The 21,974-nt window shown below is 31.8% G+C and overlaps 1 protein-coding gene across 2 annotated transcripts in view; it reads left to right on the top strand.

Annotated features, from left to right (window-relative positions):
• Positions 1 to 19,526: 19,526 nt before the first annotated feature.
• The window catches only part of LOC111621846 (putative sodium-coupled neutral amino acid transporter 7), a 12,579-nt gene continuing 10,131 nt past the window's right edge, over positions 19,527 to 21,974 (top strand). Inside the window, exon 1 of one of the 2 annotated variants that reach the window (XM_023364107.1) lies at positions 19,527 to 20,021. In XM_023364107.1, coding sequence (XP_023219875.1) covers positions 19,793 to 20,021 — 229 coding nt within the window. In that variant the 5' untranslated portion in view covers positions 19,527 to 19,792. Of the gene's footprint in view, positions 20,022 to 21,115; positions 21,208 to 21,974 lie in introns of those variants that run through there. The other variant, XM_023364108.1, reaches the window with a different exon arrangement.

Below are 21,974 nucleotides of genomic sequence, written 5' to 3'. Positions count from 1 at the left end.
CGCGCATCCCAATCTGTAATTAAATATCCGGATGGCAAAACAAACCCGACAAGAAGGATTTAAGTCGTCACGTCTGTGTTTAAATTTAAACTACAGCCTGTGAAAATTAAGGATATTTATTTATCACGCTTACGAATATAATAACTCGGGTATTACGTGTAGATCTTCCTGAAAAACTAGCTTTTGACTATTTATTTATTTAATTTAAGCTTTTAGTTTCTAAGATTACTCGTGTATTATTCTATTGTATGGACAACATATAGTATTTAAGCTGCCTTTACTAAAAATCGATAGCTTAGAAGAGATGTGAACTGCTACAGAATTATCCATAATAACAGAGTTTAAACCGGGTGCAGATAATTTAATTTCTCCTTTATGTGTTTATTAATAAATAATATATTAAATGATAGATTTTTATGGGATAAAAAAAGGCAATTTTTTTCTTCAGTTAACAATGAAATAAACGAGAAGTTTTTTCTATTTATTATTATTATTATTTTTTTCGTTCCATCAGTTTTCGTCTTAACGATCTCTCATCCAGTATACAGGATGGTTGTTTGAAGTGTTAGCAATAAACAATTTCTCTTGTATATCCTTGTAATTCTCTTGTCAGTCCGAGGAAGCCTTAGACTATTCTGTTGCAAAAACGTGTTTGTGCCATAAAGAAGACGACCAATTCCTTGCTGGAGACAATTAAAGTCAGAAGAGAATAGGCCAAATGTGGGCAGGAAGTGACAGTAGTTGAGAAACTATCCAATCTGCAGACAACTCTATATCAATAATTCTATTCTTCTCCAAAGTCAATCGTTCTATAAGCTATAAATAGATGTTTTTATACAAGAAAAAAAGGTTTAATTTACAATTTAAAAATAAAAAATTGGACAGTTATTATAAAATGAGGGTGTGTTTTTTTTTTGTCCAGAACTTAGCTTGATGCCAATAAAAGTCTATGTAACCGACTTAGGTTATTACGTAGTTTTATTGCCAAATATCTAACTGTAGTGTTATTTGTGTTTTGCTGAGTTCGTTTGGAAAACGATCTTCAATACTCAAGGGTTCAATAACCTTGTTTATTTGCTAGCAAGATGTTCTCTGCAGTTGTTTAATCGCCTTTGTAACAATAGTTTGACTGATGACGAGTAACCCTATGATGTATCATTCTATTATACACTTTCTTATCTTTATTCTAAATGGATAATTAGTAAATTTTTCTTTAAAATCCTTCGAATAAGTGAGAAAAATTATACATAACTTAACAATTTTCTTGGCATGAATTTACTTTTATTGTGTAAAATAAACATTAAGCCATTTTACATAATTTATGTAAATAACAAAGTTAAATTTTTATGTATCTGAATCATAAATTTTTATTGTTTCTTCTTAGATACATAAATTTTTATTTGGTTATTAATAAACTAGATATATGGTTACCGTTATGTCTCTTCATTCTGAGGTGTTCTTCCATTATATTAAAGTTTAGGGATTTGGAAGCAAATTTAGGGAATTTTCCCCTAAATTATAAGTAAAATTTTATTTTGGGGAAATATTTAGTTAAATTTGCTTCTAAATTAAGCAAATAAAATAACAATTTAGTTAGTTTAGATTATTTTTTGTGTGAGAGATTGATAAAGAAACTTAAAAATGTCCTCGCCGATGAGATTCTTTGATGAAAATTAGACGAATTTTGTTTTAAATCGAATGAAAAATATCAATTTTACAAGAATTTGTTTAAAAAAAAGATTAAAATCGCTTCTATTTAAACGTAATTTAAGTCAAACCAAAAAAAAAATTGTTTTTTTTCGTTATTTTAAACTAGAATTTTGTGTTTAAAGAGTTAATCAAATCGCATCAAAATAAAATTATTTTATGCTATTAAGTCTTTAAAAATTTTCTTCTTAAAATAAATAAAAATCAGGTTTATTTTAAAAGAAAATTTTATTTAATGTAGACCATAAAAATTCTAATTTTAATGATTAACTCGGACAATTTAATTATAATTTAACTGAAAATGTACTAAAAAAACCATTTTTTTTTTGCTTTTAAATCATTATTTTTGTGAAAATTTAAGAAATTTTCTATAAAATACAATTTTAATATAGAAATATTCGGGGAAAAAAAACAATAAATTAAAGCTTAAAGCGTTACTTAAATTAAACAAAAAGTAAAATATACGCACTCTTTATTTTATTTTCAATTGATTTAACTTAAAATAAATTTTAAATTTTAGTGTTTTTGTTTTTTGTAATTCTTACGCTTAGAATCTTTTATTTTTCTAAAAATCTAGAGAATTTTTTACTGGAGAGTGAGTAAAGATATCAAGTTTAACGGAGTCTTATACAGGTAGAGATATTAGAAAGCAGTTGTTTAGTAACAGTCGAGTTAAAGGAGGAGGAAGAGGAGAAGAAAAAAAAAAGTATATAAATAACAAATTTTTTTACTGATTCAGACAGAATTTCTGAGCTTAAAGAGTCAGAAAACGAACCGCATTTTTCGAAAAGGTAGCGAACTATGGTAATCTTTAAAGAGAAGAGGTCGACAGAACGACTTAGGATGCTTTGTGAAAGAGCGATTAGGGTTTTCTTTGAAAGAGGCATGACTGATATCGGAGGATCAAGGACTTTTGCAAGTTGACAGAAGATTGTGTGTCCACGACGTCAATAGATTATGATGAACGTTCGAGATTCTTTTAAAAATTCATTCTAAAAATAATTCTCTCTTCGATATTTTTTTTTTTCTAATTCGAACGATTTTTCAACGCTTCCAAGTGATGAAGAAGAGAAAAAAAAAAGAAGAGGAGGAGGGAGAGCGGAAGTAAACTTATATAGACGCATCTTGGATGTTTTATATAATAAAGAAAAATTCATGAAGATATTCTAAGGTTTTAGAGTTATCTATAAAACGAAATGATGTGGCGGAAACAGTAAGATAAATAATAGTTGACTCGAGTCTGAAGAAGGCACTAGGGTGCTTTTATTGAAGAAGTCTAGGGTCATGTGGTGAAGACATGGAAAGTCACTTAAACATAACAAGTCTCGATCATGTGCTGCATCGGTTATGGGATATTCTCTATACAAAATGGATTCCCCCTTTTTTTATGTATGAGAAGCATGGAAGATACATCAAAAGAAATCGAAATATTAAAATATCTTCTAGAACACGTATAATTTCTGTTGGAAGAGTAAACAGATATATTCATATTGGACTAAAAAATATTTTGTTTACAGGAATTTTATCTTATTTTTTTAATGTTTTCCGATATTTCAACAAATTTAATATAATAAAAGAGGGTTTTCAACTGGAATAGATTTTTATCAATAGAGGAAATTCTCTTTTTACAAAGGAGGCAATTTGTCTGATCTGGCTGCAACCTAATCAAATTGAAAGAAACATAGATCAAACACGTACCGGACTTGAAAAGTCGATTTTTCTTACAATAAAAATAAGTAAGAAAAAAAAAACCTTAAATAATAATTTTTAAGATTTTAAAACTTGATTCTTTTTTATATTTACGCAAGGTTTAACCCGCATGTTTATAAGATAAATAGAGAAAAGAATTGTAAGAAGTGATGCTGCTCTCAGGCATCTTTGCATGGAAATCCTCGTTGAAAAGCAACAAGTAGATTTTTCTAACAGATTCTTAAACTTCCAAAAATCTCTTATTTCATCTTCATATTTGAATATTTCAGTATTGTAGAAAGCCTTTCTAGTTTTAATATTTTCCCCGAGGTTAAAAAAAAACTGTTACAAAATATTCAATAATTCTGTGATAGTAGTTCTACGTGACATTTTTATGTTTGTTGCCGCCTGCTTGCATGACAATGTTTATATTTCTGTACATCTCTATGGAGACTTAATCCTTTAAGTAGCGTCGTCAAATATTTACGACGATTCTCAGTTCTGTTATGTTGAAAATATCTTGGAATGTTTCATAAACCAAGTAATGTCGAGTGAAAATGCATTGAAAGTTAGAAATTACTTTTCAAAATTAATTACTAACAACGAAAATCCTACTCTGTGCTAACTTAGTGACGAAAGTTACACGTTCTAATCGATAAATTTAAGAATTTATTTGTAATTTTCTATGCTTAAATCAAACGTAACTAAGCATTCTGCTTAGTTACGTTTGATTTAAGCATAGATCCTTGATGCTTCGAATCTTTATTAAATTTAAGTAGGAATATAGGATTTATAGGATAAGGTAACGATAACTAAACAGAATTACTCCTTTATGCTTAGAATGTTTAGTATATTTAAATAGGATTGTAGGATTTATGGCGTAAGGTAACGATAAGCAGAAATGTGTCCTTTATGCTTTGAATCTTTGTTAAATTTAAGTAGGAGTGTAGGATTTATGGGATAAGGTAACGGTAACTAAACAGAATGACTCCTTTATGCTTTGAATGTTTAGTATATTTAAATAGGATTGTAGGATTTATGGGGTAAAGTAATGCAACACGTGATCGATCTTGCCAAGGGAGAGTGCCTTTCTACAGGAAACTGGCCTATTCAAGTGTTAGGCAAGTGTTGGCCACGGGAAACTCCACGTGGCCAGCCCGTTGGCGAGGCGCGAACCCGCGACCATTGTTTAGTGGTCTTATCCACTCGGCCACTGGTAAGCATAAATTTAAGTAAATTGCCCGAAAGAATATAACGCGAGGTGATGTTGTCGAAAATTTATCGGATGTCTCTCGTTGCGGATGATGATCTAGTCTACTATAATAACAAAATCGATAAACAGGCGTGTTTATAAGCTTAGTAATAATTGAAATTGTGAAGAGAAGACTCGATTCTATCTTTAAAATTAATTTAAAATGAGCCTAATTCTTTGAGACTATAGAAATTTTGCTGCTACCGTAATAATAAGGACAGCAGTAATCGATAAGACTGAAAAATTTATGTGTAACTTTAATGTTTAAATCAAAAATTCTGTTTATAAATGTTTATTAATCTAGAAAATTAAACGAATTATTTGAACTATAGGCTTTTTTTTTTTTTATTTAAGACGAAGATTCTGTATAAATATCGATTGATGCTACTTTTATAACATTATTAATAAGGTAGATGTTTACTAGCTTTGAAATATCTGCAGAGAACCAATGGAAGCATGGATTATCTCGAAAATTAACTAGAATATTATATTCTAACGATGAAAATTTTAATGTTACTATAGTAACAAAATGGACGAATTAAAATCTGTAGAATTTCATAACAAAATGCTTGATTTTATCTTTAAAATGAACGGTTGTGCCAAGCGGTGATGATACAAAGAGAAATATTATTTGTTGATACTGCTTTTATCTCAACTGATACTACCACAATAACAAAATTCAGTGATAAAATATACGATAAATTAATAAATTTTGCAGACATTTCAACGCTTGAAACCGTCACAAGAACGAAAATTTAATTTAAAATCCAGAAAAATTAATAGTTAAATTATATCATAAAAATCTTCTACTACAATAACAAAAAGTCGATGAATTAATGGATATTAATGTTGAAATCAATCATAATTCTAATTTTAAATCTCGAGAAATATTTAAAAATATACAGTACACACTTGATAAGAATATCTCGATAAGTCCAATAATACTATTATAGTAGCAAAAAAAAAAAATGGCTTAAAAAACCTACAGATTATTTATAATTTTAACGAGTAAACCAATTATAATTAAGCTTACTTAAAACATGTTTATAGATAAGTAGTATCAAGTAGAATGTTTCGGAAATGCAAGTTTTTCTTTAGAATTAATTATAAATTTCTATCTTAACGCTATCTTTGCACTACTACAATAACAAAAATGCAATCGATAAACAAGAATTTCTTTATATATATATTTTATTCTTAGTTGTTTACATATAACAAGAACATATTTGAAATTTGGACGAGCAAAGATGCTTATTTTTTTATGTAAGATCTTCTCTATCATCAGATCAGTATACTACTACAACAACAAAACGTTAAAGCAATGCTAAATATAGGCTTATTTGCGGTTTTGGCCGTCGGAATTTGTAGGAAATATGTTAAAAAGTTAATTAAAAATGCCGTCAGAATTTCGATACTACCATAATAATAAAATTTGTATGTTTAGAAGCGTAAGTAAAATCGATAAAACCTTAAAATTTACCTATAATTTTAATACCTAAACCAAACATAACTAAATGGAATCTGTCGCAATTAGTTCTGGTTTGAAGTCTTTGGGGAAATTACGAAAAACTTCAGTTTTAAATTAGTCGTTTCTTCGTAATGATTGTATATTAAGAGATTCTGTTCCAATTACTCGTGTTTATTGTGTCTGCATCAATCGATAAACGTCTAGAGATTTAAAATTCTACAATTTTGACAGTTAATAGAAGTGGTTCTACTTTTAAAGGCAGAGAGAACAGAAAGGAGGGGGAGAGAAGAAGAAAAAAAATCCTCAGAGTTTGTTTACGAACAAGAAGGCACGCTTAGAAAAATACAAAATAAAAGAAGAGAAGAGCGGCTTATACACTAAAGACGTATAAGAGGGGGGAACTGCAGAAAGGAAAAATATTCAAAAATGCTAAATCATAGCAAATCGATCGCGTGTCGCTCACCAGACATCGACAGCGAGAAGACTTGACACGTCTTTTAAAAAATGTATTCTCAACATAGAAAAGCAAACTACCCCTCACAAGTACCTTGCTTGTTACTTTAAGTGACGGCACTTTTCTCTTTGCTTTGGTTTCTGTAAATATTTCATGTCAAGCCAACTTGACTTCATACTTAAGTGTGTTTTGAAACTTGTCAACCCTTTAAGAGTTAAAAATCTTTTTCAATAATTTTATTCTGTTTTTCCATTTTCCCTCCATTTATATTGTTATTTAATCACGCTTGTACGAATTATAAGACATCGCTCGATTTTCTTTACGAAATTTGAATTTTTCTGCGTAATTTTGCGTTAAAAACGAAGGAATTTTTAACTGTAAAAATGTAAAAAAGAAAAAAGAAAAGGGAAGCATCAACCGATCGGAAGTGTAACATTGTAAAGGTTATCGATTTTGGACAGGAGTGTACGTCTTTTTCCGTGTTCCTTCCCTAAAAATAGCTAAAATTATGCCATTTGGCAAGTTACAATCATTGATTAATTAACGATTGGTTGCATATATCGATTTTTCCTACTCGAATTTCTAAGAAAAGTTTCCAGTTGGAGACATACCCGAGACGATATGGAAGCCGTACACGTTGCATTACTTTAATCTTCCACTCAACCTGAGTAACTCGAGTCGTACGCGCGCCTTAGAATATCCATTTTCTACCACCGATAGTACCGAAAACGGATAATTTCCCGGACAATTCTCGGTATAGCGTAAATTCTACTTTTGATATACTACCCTAAGAAAATGCCATCCGATCCATTCCTCCATTACCGCGTTTGGAATGCATTCTTTTCTAGAACCACTCCTGTAATAAACAAACCTATCCTGTTCATCTAATTTTTTTCTTTACGTTCATTCCACGCTACAAATCTTCATTCTACGAGATGAGTTGCATATATTTTTTTCCCCACATTCCCGGAAATCTTTCCCATGCTGTTTTATTGCACCTTTCTTTTTTTTTCGCTTTCTCGCGCACCTTCCTCCAAGAATTCTGTACCGTTTGACAGTTTAAATTCAGATGTAGTTCGGAATTGCGCCATTTTTTCTAAATCCAACTCCATCCGGATCCACAATTTTCTAAGAGAAAAGTAATTAAAGACGTTCGGATGATATTTTTTAACTGGTAGATCGATAGAAATGTTCTTCTTTTTTATTTTAAACCCGTCGATATCGTGTTTTTGGCATCGAAAGTTCTGTTTCTAAAAACAAAATCGAAGGCAAACACGCGACGAAAAGCGATAAAATTTGGCTTAGTATAAAACAAACCCCATAAATTCACCACATTATTATAACCGACCTCAAGTTTAGCCTTTAAAAAATCCAGTTTTATTACGTGAAATCTGACTTGTAGATACCGATCTTGGTTATCTTCTATCTGGAATTTTTAAATAATAACGGGTTTCTTTAAAAAAAAAAAAATAATTTTATAATCTCACAAAAGTTCTAAAGAATTTTTTTCTAACGGAGAATGCGTTAGAATCGACACAGTGAGAGTTAAAAAAATAAAAAAAAAATTAGTTGTCAGGCAATGGCTCCCATCCATCATGCAATATCTGGAATTTGACAAACATCACCCTGGGTGGAAATCGCATAACACCAAAAACTAACAAACAGGAGGACAGAAAAATCCATCATGGCTAAATAGTTTGTCTATTCAGAAAAATTCAATTTTCATACAGTTCGGTTGCAATTGGCATGGATTTTTGCTGTGGTAGCGAGAGTTAGAAATGGCACCAAAGATATTCGAACGGAGTAATTATGCGATTATTTTAACTGGAAGAGATTTTATGCTTCGATTGCTTTCTTTCTGGTGATTAAACCAACGTTTTTCGCAGTCATTTTAAGTAGATCGATAAATGACATTGATCCTCCCGGGTGTATTTTGTTTCTAATCATTGCTGTTTCTAATTAACTACCAAACTAAAACTACATCAAAAATCCGCACTACTTTTCATATACATTCTCTAGAATTTCTCGTAATTTAAAAATAAAGAAAATAAATAAAAAAGCAAAAACGTATTTTAATCTTTAAAGACAAGTTTAAATTAACACGGAAACGGTATTAAGCGAAAATGTAAGATGTCATCGAGTATCAAAGCTAAGTTTAATCATTTAATTGAAGACGGTCGAGCGTCGTTTTGTCTTCCAGCTTTAAAGATTCCATCTCTCTAACGGGGCCTTCATCTCTTGTTGTTTGTATTCCCGCAGGAATTCTCAAAAAGCTACATTTCTACAGCATTACCTAAGGGTTTAAACACACTTACTGCACTTTTATAGTTCATCGTGTCTTAAAATTGCACCTTTTAGTCGTAACTCCTGCGGCTCTTCTGATGCTGCAACCGAAAATCCTCCCTTCTCTTAATAACTGTTTAAGAACAGTAGAAGGAGCCATGACAGAAAATAGCTTCATTTTTGTACCTTTAATTCGGTTAGAAAAGTTTAGTTAAATATTGTCTTTGAGAAGATTTTTGGAGCCAGACTTGAATAAAGAAAGGTTTTCGACTCCGTGTGTGTAGCCTTGATGTCTGGAAGATTCTTTTCTCAAACAACGATCGATTATCAAAGACGACGTTCTCTTTCTTGTTGAAAAATCATTATGTTTTCTACCTTAGATTGTCTTAAACTTTTATTTTCTCTAACTTAATACACTTTCCTCCCTATTACAACCGACAAAAAACCGGAAAAATTCCCTATTTTTTCCCCGTCTCCTACCACCGATTACAATCAAGTAATTGTGGCTCAAACGAATGCTTCAATTAAATTAATATTTTATTAATAAACTGTTTGACTAATTAATTAAATTAGCTAGAAGCATATAAAAATGTCGATAAAAATAGTTGTGTACTTTGTTGTAATTCACAAAAATCGATTTCTCTTCACAAATTTTCGATAATTTACCAACTCCAAGAATAAAAAAAAAAATCGAGTAATATTCAACGTTTTTGTTTAAGTTAATGGTTCAAAAATGCGGAAAAAAATAGCAGAATATGAAGCGAAAAATGTATTAATTCGATAGCATCGACTGTCTTTTATATTATCTTGTCATCTAATATCGTTTGGAAACAAGATTATCAAGCAGTCTGCAACGATAATTAGATTTAGAACTTGAAGGACCTTGTCTGAATTACCATCAGCATTTAATGTTGGCAGTAATCTTCATTAATCCTTCAATCTGTTTAAACTTCCATTCCAACAAACTCGCAGCAATATTCCTATAGCAGACACGTTTTACATGTTAATAATGCTATCTCTCTACTCATAATGCAACATTCGATATACGTTAAATTCGTCTCCGATGAGGAATTTTAATATTTAACAAAACTGAATAATTTCTATTATTTTAACAAATTTAAACACTGAACCAAATACAATTATATAGCTTTAAATTTAATATAGTTTTATTACTATAGTAGTACAACTGTTCGTTCCGTTTCCGGCCGCTAGAGGTCACCACCTGACGCACGCCATTTTTTTTTCTTCTCTTCTTTATTACTGTAGTAGCATTTGTCAATAGTTTCCGATATAAATAAATAAATTAAATATTTAAATGAAATTATTTAAAATTATTAAAACGCAAAACAATTTCTAAGAGTTCATTAAAAAAAATAAATAGGAAAATTTTATACACTTTATAATGAAGTAAAATGCGCGGATTAAATTTAATTCGCGTTACATTTAATTATAATTAATAAAAATTATGATTTTATCTTAAATATTCATTTATTATGCTTAAAAATACTTCAAGAAAATTATGTTTAAATTAAAATTTATATTTGATATTTCGTTAATTTAAATTTGTTAGTTTTTTTTTTTTTTTGCTCGTTATCGTTCTTTTTATCATAAGTAATTTATTTTTTTCTTATTTTTCTTAAAATTCGAAAGGCTTTTAAGTAATTATTTTATATTAAATAATTTAACGTTTACTTACGCTTATTTTTATTTGATTGAAAATATTTTAAAACATTTAAGTCATTCTCCATTTCATGCTTTACTCGCAAGATGGCAATACCCATCTAAATGCATTTTAAATCTTTTAAACATAACCAATTTTTATTTTTCTAAGGAAACTACTGTGAAATAATGTTTTATAAACGAGCATTAACTTTTAAACATTCTACCTATCCAAAGTTTTTCAAGAAAAGTCATTATGTAAGTCAAGAGCGCATCTCCAAACTACTTTCCTCTTGTTTATTGTATCATAGAATCAATTTTATATAAGAGTTAAGTTGAAATAAGGAAGGAAACTTATCGAATGAAATTGTTTTTTTTTTTTTCTTCTTTCACTCTTTCGTACGATTATAATTAAAATATAAAAAGAGATTAGATTAATCTATTAACAAAACGTTAATTATTCTATTAGAGTCGATAATGGCGATATGGAGTTTTATCAATGGCTTCCGCCCCCAGATTAAAATCTGGCCACGCAGTTGATGACGTCACGCTCTTCCAGACTGGTTCGTGAACCGACAACATCTTGCAGAACCAGATTACCAACCATTACTTCATTCACATCAACCGCTATTCATTTTCTTAGAAAATAGTACGGTGTCTAGCCCGGAGGAGGCTCTCCCCATTATTGTTCAATGACCATTCACTCTCTCTTCTCTTTACGTCATGCAACAGGAGAAAGGGGGTAGGAGCCACAGTTGTGCACTTTTTGATAAATATTTTAGTTATCTGTACATACAACAGTTTGTCCTTGTAACCTATTATCACCTTGTTAAGGTTTTTGTTCGGTTAGACAGCTGGATAATCAATTATAAAGGCCATGATTAAAATCTTAAAAGATGGATGATGCCCGTTTTAGTCAACGTTTTGCTGAGAGACGAGGCATCAGCAATTAGCCATTTCTTCACAGTTGGGTGGCTCACGAACGGTGAAGCATTGATAGAGGGAGATTCCAGCATCGAAATTCTATTTTTCTTTTTTTTACATATTGTTTTAATTTGAAATCGAATCAACACCAGGAAAAAAAAGTAAAAGAAAATTGGATGTTGATGTGAGGAACTTCTTCACACAAAAGATAGCAGAAAAGATCTGACATCCTACTCCATCTGTCAAAACTGTCCAAGATCTAGTGAAGTATAGTATTACAACAACTCCGGTAAGGAACCATTTGTCATCAGAAGATGCTGGCAGGACAATCGGGGATGATTGAAAATGGTTCAAAGCAACGAATGTTGGGCATTTTTATCAAATCACTATGGAGACACCGTTGCAACTGTTGCAAATCTATTTCTCTCATACCTGCCACGCAAAGGGTTACCATATAAAAAAAAACCCTTTTCTTCTTTTTTAAAATAAGAGGTGCAGAAGATGAGGAAAATCGATTGAAAATTTTGAACTCGCACGAATTTAAGTTTAGAAATGTCGCATTAAGTACACACTCTCTCCCTTCGAATATTATTATTATTTTTATAATCGTTCGCAGGAATTCTTTATGCAGAATAGATAAAAATAATAATAATAATGATAATATTCCGAAAGAAATGAGCGATTTTATTATTTCTAGCGCCAAACTAACGTCGAGTGTTAGCCATATAAACTAACATTTATGCCTTCTTAAAAAAAACTGTAGCACATAATATGTAAATTCTCCGATATGTTCGTGCTTATTTTTAGATAAATTATAGTTTTTTTAAGTCCTTCCACTTTTATTTTACAAAGCAAACTCGATAAGATAACCGTAAACTGTTTTATTACGAAGAAATAATGTTAGAAGCAATTCATCGATATTTTTGCTAGATAAAATTTATTACTCGGCCTTCTTTATTCGAATATATATATATAAGCTTATTGCTGCACATATCACTGCCTGCATTTGCATGTTTTTATGGGAATATATTTTGAATATTCATTTTTCTGGGGGGAAATGTGATACAAATAAAGTTATTTAATGAGTGAAAAATTAAGTTCATTGATGCAAAAAACAGCGCAGAGGTAGTTATTAAAATATTTAAATATTAAAATAAACAGTTTGCGGTGTGACATAATCATTTCTTTCTCGCTTCCTATATGGGTCACATCCCAATTTTCTATTGAGCCTTAAGCAAATCAATATTCAGAACATGTGAAAGTTGTGTAATTGTATCGCAGTGATTAGCAGAACGCATGCAGTCTGATACTTTCATCTAAAACACGATCAGCGAGTGACACGTCAGTGGAAATCTTCCAGATGCAAACATTGTAAAATGCTCTTTGCCCTCGATAAAAATTCCTATCTAAACATCGGAAGAAAAGAGGGGGAAAGAGATGCTAACTATTACCATTTCTGCAACTTAAAACGAGGTTATATAGATTAAACAGATACTTCTTCCCTAACAACCGTGCTATATCAATAACAAATTACCGATGGCAAAAAAAGGACTGTATCCAATTGTTAAAAAAACGAGTTTTTTGAACTCGAGTAGTGGAAGGTGAAGAATTATTTTCGTTTAAAAGATATTTATTTGGTGTTGTCATTGGTCACGACGTCCGTTAATGATATATAGGAGACAACAAGTTTAGAAAAATCGATTGGTAAGATCGTATACCAGATACGGTAACTAAGATCAAGGACGGGAATAAATGTTGAAAGAATATAATCTAAATAAAGTAATATTTGAAGTTTTCGTCGATCGATACGATAAATACAAATCCAATTTTTATAACCCAGAATAAATTTCGACGAGAATTTTCTCCTCGGAGATTGCAGATCCAATTATATTTTCCAAATTTGGGCAATCTGTTCGGGATTCAGCTCTCGTTTAGCTTGGAAGCAGAGGAGGAGAAAGAGGTAGAATAAACTTCGTGCGTGATTTTATTAAAGCAGGAAGACGTATACACCCAGATAGTTATCCCAAACAAAAGAAAGTAACGCGTTTAATTAGCACAGTATGCACGTAAATGTGTTAGTTAAGAGAAGCTTCCTTTATACTCGCCACATTGCTACGGTTCTACAACAAAGATCCGACTGTGTGTGTGTGTTTTTTCGAGAGCTTTAACAATAAAAAAGAACTGGTTTAATTCACGAGCTTCGGATCTGAGCCCCCATCAAATGAAAAGGAAAGTCTGGACTTCAACGACTTGTCAACGTGCCTGTATTCTAGTGAAGGATGACTTGTCTGCATCTATTTGTATTCATTCTGCAACGAAAAACAGATAGAGTGTTGCTAGAGAAGATGCTGCCGAGTTTTCTTAGATTCCAATTAGGCTGTCTGCCAGTTCATATTTTATTGTTGAAGCAGCCATTGGTTACGGTCGTTTACCTCTCTACTCGGATTCCTTTCGGATTTCAAAACAGTAAATTAAAAATCAGACAGGTGAAGTAGTATCGGGTGACTGTAGTCGGGTGTGCAGGTGTGTTTTTCTGCCTTCGAAGTGAAGCCGTTGCCACCTGTGCGAAGTGTCGGGATTAATATCTTTATAGAAGCATAAATATTCTTCAACCAACCCTTTTTTTTTATAAAAAAGGCTTTATATTTTAATGGTTTTTGGAGGTTAGACTAACATCTAAACGTATCAATCATAACTGGGAATGGCACATACTCATTTCTGATGCGGATTTATAGAAGCAGCATGGTATTCGTGATTATGCATGCCTTAAGAAGCACTTAACTGGTTTCTATCATGCACATTCTACATTAAACCGTCGGCAAAACATTAAAAATGCCATTTTTTCAGTAGAAGACACGTGTAGAAAATTAGAAATGCTCCCTTTCGCCGAAGACTTCCAATTTTTACGAATAATTACAGATTGTAAAGTCGTACAAATTAAGATTTTTATGAAGTATTTAAAGTCTAAAGTCGACGTTTAAAATGTTTATAACTTTCTATATTTACGTTACGAGATATAAAAAGACATTTAGAGGCATTCTTATGTATTTATGCCTAGAGGATATGGACTTACTCGACTCACAAAACACACACACACTACCATTCTTCTTACATAAGACTGACTGATGGCCACTGCAAATATATGCAGACATTCCCCATTTTTTTTATTTTATCATTCGAATTTTGATGATGGAAATCATTTGTGGCTAATGTATACTCGGACCACACATGGAGCGCGTACGAAAAATAACATTGTGTGGTTCGAGTGTGTAATTGTTAGTATAGGTGTATACTCGACGGAAATTACACGGCACGTATACTCGAGAGGTGGGCATTTTGTCACGTGTCTGGGCTGACGTCATTGTAGAATCGTGACTGGTCATACGACAAATTCCGGAACCAATAATGTTGAACGTGTCCATAACGCTTGGCCTCATAAACCAAAAGACCTAGCCTACATCTCCTTTGAAGCCGAACCCAAATCTCACCATTTTTTTATTTTTCTCTTAATAATTCTTCTATTTAACTATCCCAAGAATGATGCAACTGAACTATTAAATTTATGTTAATATTCTAAACGTTTTTTAAACCGAAGATTAATAATTCTAATCGAAACAATTACAGTTTCGTTCTACATGTAAATAGTTTTATAGTTGTATTTCTGTGAATTATTTTAAACAATGTAACTAAATTATCAAAACAATGATATAATTCTAAAATTTAACGTTACATACACAATTTAAAGAGATTTATCTCGCTCTAAATCTTTTACATGCAAAATAACATAGTTTCAGCGGGTTCTGACGTTTATTTTGCATTGAAACTATATAGAAAACTCCAAGGTACGTTTTATAATATTTTGTATAAGACATTAAAAAATTCGAATTTAATCAAAATAATTTTAAAAAAAAATTGTTAATGTAGCAAAGACAAGTTTTTAGCATTCGTTGAAATTCCTAGACAGTTATTTCACATCTCTATGGGGTGCAACTTTCGGGCCACCCCACATTTAGCATAACTTAAATCCTGAAAGTATTGTAACGCCATAAATTATCTATATTATGCATGCGACAGCTTTAAAATTGTATTTTTATTATTTTTTTTTTCCCGAGAACTACGTCTAAATAATGCAACTTGTTATAGTGCAAAAGGTTTTTAACCCTGAACCTCACATTATCCTGAATGTGCTCGGATTTAAAGATATTTTTAATTCTCCCCTATGTGACCATTCTGAATACGTTATAGTCTGGCTCTAAACATTTTTAGCGTTTGAATGTAATATTCTTGAAAATAACATTTGCACTAAACATTCTTAACAGTTGAATTCCTGCAGTTCTATAGATTTTCTAAGTCCTCTTAAACGCGATGCAGCCTATAAAGCAGTTTTTAAAGCACTCCGAACGCTTTTTAAGACACTACAACTATATTTAAGATAAGTCGTAGGTGTAAAGCTCTTATAACAGAAGCTCGACAACTCCCTTTCGCTGTAGATCAAAGGACTTTTATCTGGTCTCATCCCATTGAAAACTTCTTACAGTAAATCTTTCTTGGCTCAAAACTTTCAACTTGGGAAGAATAAACCATTAATTTTACAGCCGCTAATTAACTGTCATAAGTACAGTATACATCAAATTAAATTCTTTTTTAAAAAAGGAAGCAATCTAGATCCTCGCTGTATCTAAATAGCCATCAGTAAACTTCAATTAAAGTTCAAAAGGAACATATATAAAATTTTAAACAGAAGCAAATGTAAGTCGGTTGTCGAAGAAAATAAAGAATCAGATGCTATCCTTTGATTTAGAATTAATAAAGTAACAGATAGATTAATCTTGTATCCGAGTTTATCGACCTCAGCCGCTAAACCCTGAGGGAAGCTGAAGAAACCAAAGAAACTAGAAGATTGTTTCCTGTATTTCTGACCACTCGTTCTTTATATTAATTCTTTTGTTTACATCGGGTTCAATGGGTTCGACAGCACGTGGATAGCACGTGTTAGTAAAATATTTAAAAGGTGTATCGAGACGGCAATAAAGTTATAATGACTCCACCGAAGTGGGTCTTTTCTTACAGTCTTCACAATGGAAACACGCTGGAGGCGTTTAAACTATAGTTTTCTTGTTAATATCCTTCGGGTCCGTGTTTAACTAGTAATTATGGACATTAGCTTGTCCAGATAGCCTACAGGACAGGAACGTGACGCTCTCTTTGTTTGGACGTGATTAGACTCGATAAGGGAGCTTTGTAGATTCTTGCTTAAGTCATTAGTTGGATAAATACATTTTTGAATAATACTTTAAACCATTTTATAAGATGGGAAAAAAGTCTTATTGCCTTCTTGAGTTTAATCAAATTTATAGAAGTAGTTAATATATTTATAGAGGGTTTTGTGGTGTGTCATGCAACTCGGACGTTGTATTCTTCATATCGGACAGTTTGATGGATTAACCAGTATTTATTCTTTTTTTGGATTGCGTGCAATCTTCACAGTTCGATCTTTTTTGCTTCACTTCTCCAAATAGAACGTTTTCTGTTTATAAGAAAAAATCATACACTTCTGCTTAAAGTTATATTTACAAAATTCGATTGAATATATCTCCCAGTACACGTTATGTTTATCTTACAAGGAGATAATTGAAATGTTTAACGGATACATCGATAATTTTTTTTCCTCGAATGTACGCAAAATTATTTTATTTATAATAAATGCGTGTCTTCGTATCGTTGGCGCCTCGTCATATATATACACACACACACACTTAAATAACATTTTGAAGGGAAAAGTTTTATCAAAATTCGGAAATTCCGCTTGTTTAGTTGTCTATAAAACTTAGGAAAAGTGTGGAAATTTTTGTAATTTTTTGAAAAGAATGTTTATTTTCTTTAGAAAATATCATCTCGTGTTATTTACTAACCGATAGAAAACATTTAAAATTCGAAAAATATAGCCTTAGGGAATAAATTCGCTACAAAAATGATATTCGAATGTACACACCATAGAGTAAACGTTTCACAAGAATAGATTTAAGTTCTTAAAAAGCAGAATTTCTCTTTTTTAATTCTATCCTGCGGGCTACCAATGATCATTTATGCATTATGTTATTATTACAAGAAGACGACATTTTTTTATTGGAAGAATAAATATTTGTCTGCTATCTCCGAAGTTGTTTTTTTTTTCTTTGTGTTTTACTCCTTTCTATCTCTTTTGTTACTTCGCTTTTTCGCGATTAAATCGACGTCCTTTCCGAGAATTGCCGTTAAACGTCAGGCACGGACTGAAGTCTGTCCCTTCGACGTCATTAACACGTGCACCTAGATTCTTTTATCTGAATATACGTAATGCTTACGTCATTAAAGTTGCTACCTTTTCTCTTTTCTTCGATCTAAGAAAATGGGAAAAATTTTCTCGAATAGATTACCATAATGTAAGAGAAAAGTGTCTTTTTACCAACGTTCCTCGTTTAGTTACGATAGAGAGCGATAATAATAATGCAGCGCGACTCGAATGATAATTAAATCGTTTAATCGATGCGGTTACGACCGACCCAAACTACCGATGGCCCTATCAATTTTCACTAAATTTGGAAACACCAGTTAATTACAGGTTTTGCCAACATTCGTAAGGAGTACAACGCAAAATTACACGAGAACCCGCCATAAGATCCGTATCGATTTTCAATAAGTAGCGATAGAAAGGCGCGTATCTGCTTGTATCATCGAGTAAACGAACGATTGAATAATAATTATTCGAAAAATTAAAAAATAAAACAAGAAAGATCTAAGCCATTGAAGAATTTTTAAAATTACCTGTTTTCGAACGAGAACATTTATCAACAGCTGTCTATAACATGTCGCAACATGTCGAAAAGTTGAAGCGGAGACGCCATTTTTGACCTTAAAACTAATTTTACTTCTTTAAAACTTCCATTAGACTGGCAGAAAAGTTGGCTAATTCTCAGAACAGTTTGGTTTCCAATGGGTGTAGCTTATCGGCATTGGTCTATAAACTCGCTAGGTTGTCAGAACCATTTTTGGTCTTCTTAAAACTGGCTCGGTACACATGAAAGATGCCGAGAATTTGTGCTATTTAGGTAGATAATTTTTTAAATTGACATTAAGCACGTTTTTAATTATCTCGTAGTTCACTCAATGGAATTTAATAGTTGGCTTCTGTCCGTCTACGTGTAGGTCAGGGTGTACGCTACGAGTTCGTGATTCACGTGTCCAACATCAGAAGATTAAACTCTATCAATATTACCAACCGGTTTGCTAGTGAATGAGATGTGGCCGGACCGAGTTTGAGAAGTAATTATCCAGCAGAAGGCGAAAAAAACTGTTTGTCTGTGTGTAGTATTGCTTATACGGTCTCTTCTTATCACCTTCGAAGTCTTTTGGAAAGCTGTCAACGCTCGGATACAACAGTAGCTTTCTAGATAGGTGTGGTTGCATGAAGTTCACGTAGGAAGATGCCTTGTCATGTAAACGGGTCGTGTTGTCAATCACCTAACACAGAAGGCACCTTCGGTTAGAAGGGAAAAAATTCGCGTTACATATTGATGAATGGGTGTGGAAGAATCAGTTCAAAAAACGTTGATAATGTGGTGACGGATCTGCAGATGCTATACCGGAGATAATGTTTTTAGCTTTCAAATATTTTAAGCTCGATAAAAGAAAAGAGACACCACGTGATAAACGTGATTCACGATGTCTTTCCATCACGACACTCGACGTCCGAGATAAGAATCCAAACAAAAAATAGTCCGTGTAGCATATTTACTACCTCGTAGAATTATTATTCTAGTAGAATAGTACTGATTAGTTTAGGGCTTTAGATGCAGGATGGCCTCTGGTGATGTCATCTTTTATTACGCTAGGAATCGAGTGGGAAGCTCTACAAATCACTGCCGCTTCGGGGTATAGTTAAACTCTAGATATACACACACAAACACCTCTCGCGTCTAGTCGAGGGCATAAGGCAGGTTCTTTAAACCTTCTACTCCTAAAATCAATATATTACTTACTTTTCGTCACTTAAAAAGCGTGGAGAAATGTTGTCTACTTAACGCTAACGTTGGCAAAATAATCGCTAAACTAATCTACGGGTTAAAGGGCGATATGCTTTCTTTTTTTTTAATTTAACTTTTATCCGAGACGGAAATTACCCACAATTCCATGTGATTCGTAACTGTAGCTGGGGTGAAAGGTCGCGATGGATGTTTTAACCGCACGGGAGTCTTTCCATTGGTCAATGATCGGGTCACGTGGGAAACAGGAGGTCAGACGTTGCGTTCGGTGATCTGGTTTTAGCGGGGGATGAAATAAGCTTTGGGACAACACGCCCAGAGCCGTAGTCGCTGCCATGGCTTCGTCTTTCATACACGAGAGTTTTAACAGCAGCGTGGACTTTCCCACTTACATACCTTGGCAGACTCTATCCTCGGATCTATCCGATAAGCTCAAACACGGATCGCTCAGGCTCAATAGGAGTAACAGAATCGAATATGCGACCATCCACGAAGAAGGGGAGAGGGTGCCACTCTCCGAAGTGGAACACACTGGAAGTATCGTCACACCGGCGGTTCGATCAGGTAAATTTGCATTTCTTCTTTGAGAAAAATGTGTGTAGGTGACACGCTAAGCCTGACTTGAAAAACAAAAAAAACATTTTCCTGTCGGAACGAATTGCATAACGTTTATCAGAAGAAAAAAAAGTAAGCATGTGATATATTCTGCAGTTGTTGGGTAAATTTTAATATGTCCGCTTATAACTGGAAAAAAGTTGTCATTAGAAAAGAGTTTTAACACCAGAAAACTTTATATTAAAATAAAATTTCGAGTTTGGTCTCATATTAAAAAATATATATATAATATTAACTGATAATAGGACAGAATTTAATATTATAGACACGTAAGTTAGGTATTAGAAGCTACAGAATATTGTAGATATTAAAGGAATTTTAATATTATATAACACAGAAATTAGATTATATTAAAATTTTAATAATTAAGAGATTTAGAATAGTTTAATTATAATAATTTCAGAGAATTAGATGAAAATGAAACATTGGATATTGCAGAAAGTTTTAATACTTATCGGAACTTTTAATGTTGGCCCGATAGGAAAATATTACTTATAAAGTAAAATGCATGAAGATAATTGACACAGAAAATTTGGCATTAAAATAGTTTAACAGTTTAGTAGTTTATTAAGCTCTGTTAGATGGTGCAGATACATTGGAATTAAGGGAAGTTTAATATTTCACGATGCATAACGTAACGATTAGTGAACATTTTGGTATTAGATGATGCAGAAAGTTTGGTATTAGCGACTAGTTTAATATTAAGCACTAGAGAATAATGTTAATAGACTCTGTTATGCTAAAACTATCGATAAGTGCTCGTCGCACACTCTCTCGTTCGGTGTAACACCCCTTACTATCGATGATGCAAAACCATATGCAAATACACAGATATGACTTATGTTTATACTAATTGTCACTTATTTGTTTTACAAATTTTAGGGGTCCATAAAACCGAATTTATCATTTTAACACCGTCACATGTCTATATTCAGTGACTTTGACCCTGTTTTTGGCGAATGTCCAGAGGCCGAGATAAAAGTATACTGTAAATTGCTCTTCGCTATCGTTACATTAGTGTTAAATTTTAAGTTTTTTTTTTTTAATATTACGGATCGTTAAACTGGAAGAAAATCTATTCAACGAGTCTAACTAAGCACAGTTATGAATAATTGTAATAATATAAATTCCGAAGGTAATTATCGTATATATGCGAGAAGATAACTTATTTATACATAAATTTATAGAAAAATGATAACATTTTATCTCGCTTAGATATGGTAAAGATAATAATTTAAAAGAAAAATTTTACTTTTAATTTTTTAATATAAATTTTATACTTTTTTTTAATACCGAAAAATCCCCAAAAATAATAAATAACAAGCCAAAGATCTTATAAAAAGCATTAGAAAGTATTAAATTACTTAGAGACGTCTGTTAAGAGGGTGGAAAAAAATAATATTTTTTTAAAGGGATGCTGCTTAAAAACATCCTTCCTTTCAGAATTTGATATCCTCTAAACGTTAAACTTAATATATAATATTTTTTTTATTTTCTTAATAAATTGCATAAACAGTTTAATTACACTTAGTCCCCCCCTTTGATTCTAGTATAGTCTCATATTATAGTGACGTCAGAATATAGAGCCCAAATTTTCTTCTTGAATTGGTGCTAGCAGCTTTGCATACGTAGAAAACGTTACTGTAACCTATTTATCCAAATCTGTTGCATTTAGGCCCCTCCGAAATGAATAAAAAAAAATCAAGAAATATATATTTGTATTAAACTCAATTAATCATTAACCAAAATACTAATTAATTTCTTGTTATAGTTTCTCAATTAAATGATTTTTTTAATTGTAATTCATGTTTTAAATTAATGCTTAATTTTTTTCCCTATATAAAAATTCTAGTGAATAATGATTAATTATTATTATTACCATTATTATTAATTTTATATAAT

Source organism: Centruroides sculpturatus, unplaced genomic scaffold, assembly GCF_000671375.1.
Source record: "Centruroides sculpturatus isolate CEXI.00-Female unplaced genomic scaffold, Cexi_2.0 scaffold327, whole genome shotgun sequence".
Taxonomy (NCBI): Eukaryota; Metazoa; Arthropoda; class Arachnida; order Scorpiones; family Buthidae; genus Centruroides; species Centruroides sculpturatus.
The sequence above is the reverse complement of the archived record's forward strand: the minus strand, read 5'-3'. Positions and strand labels throughout refer to the sequence as shown.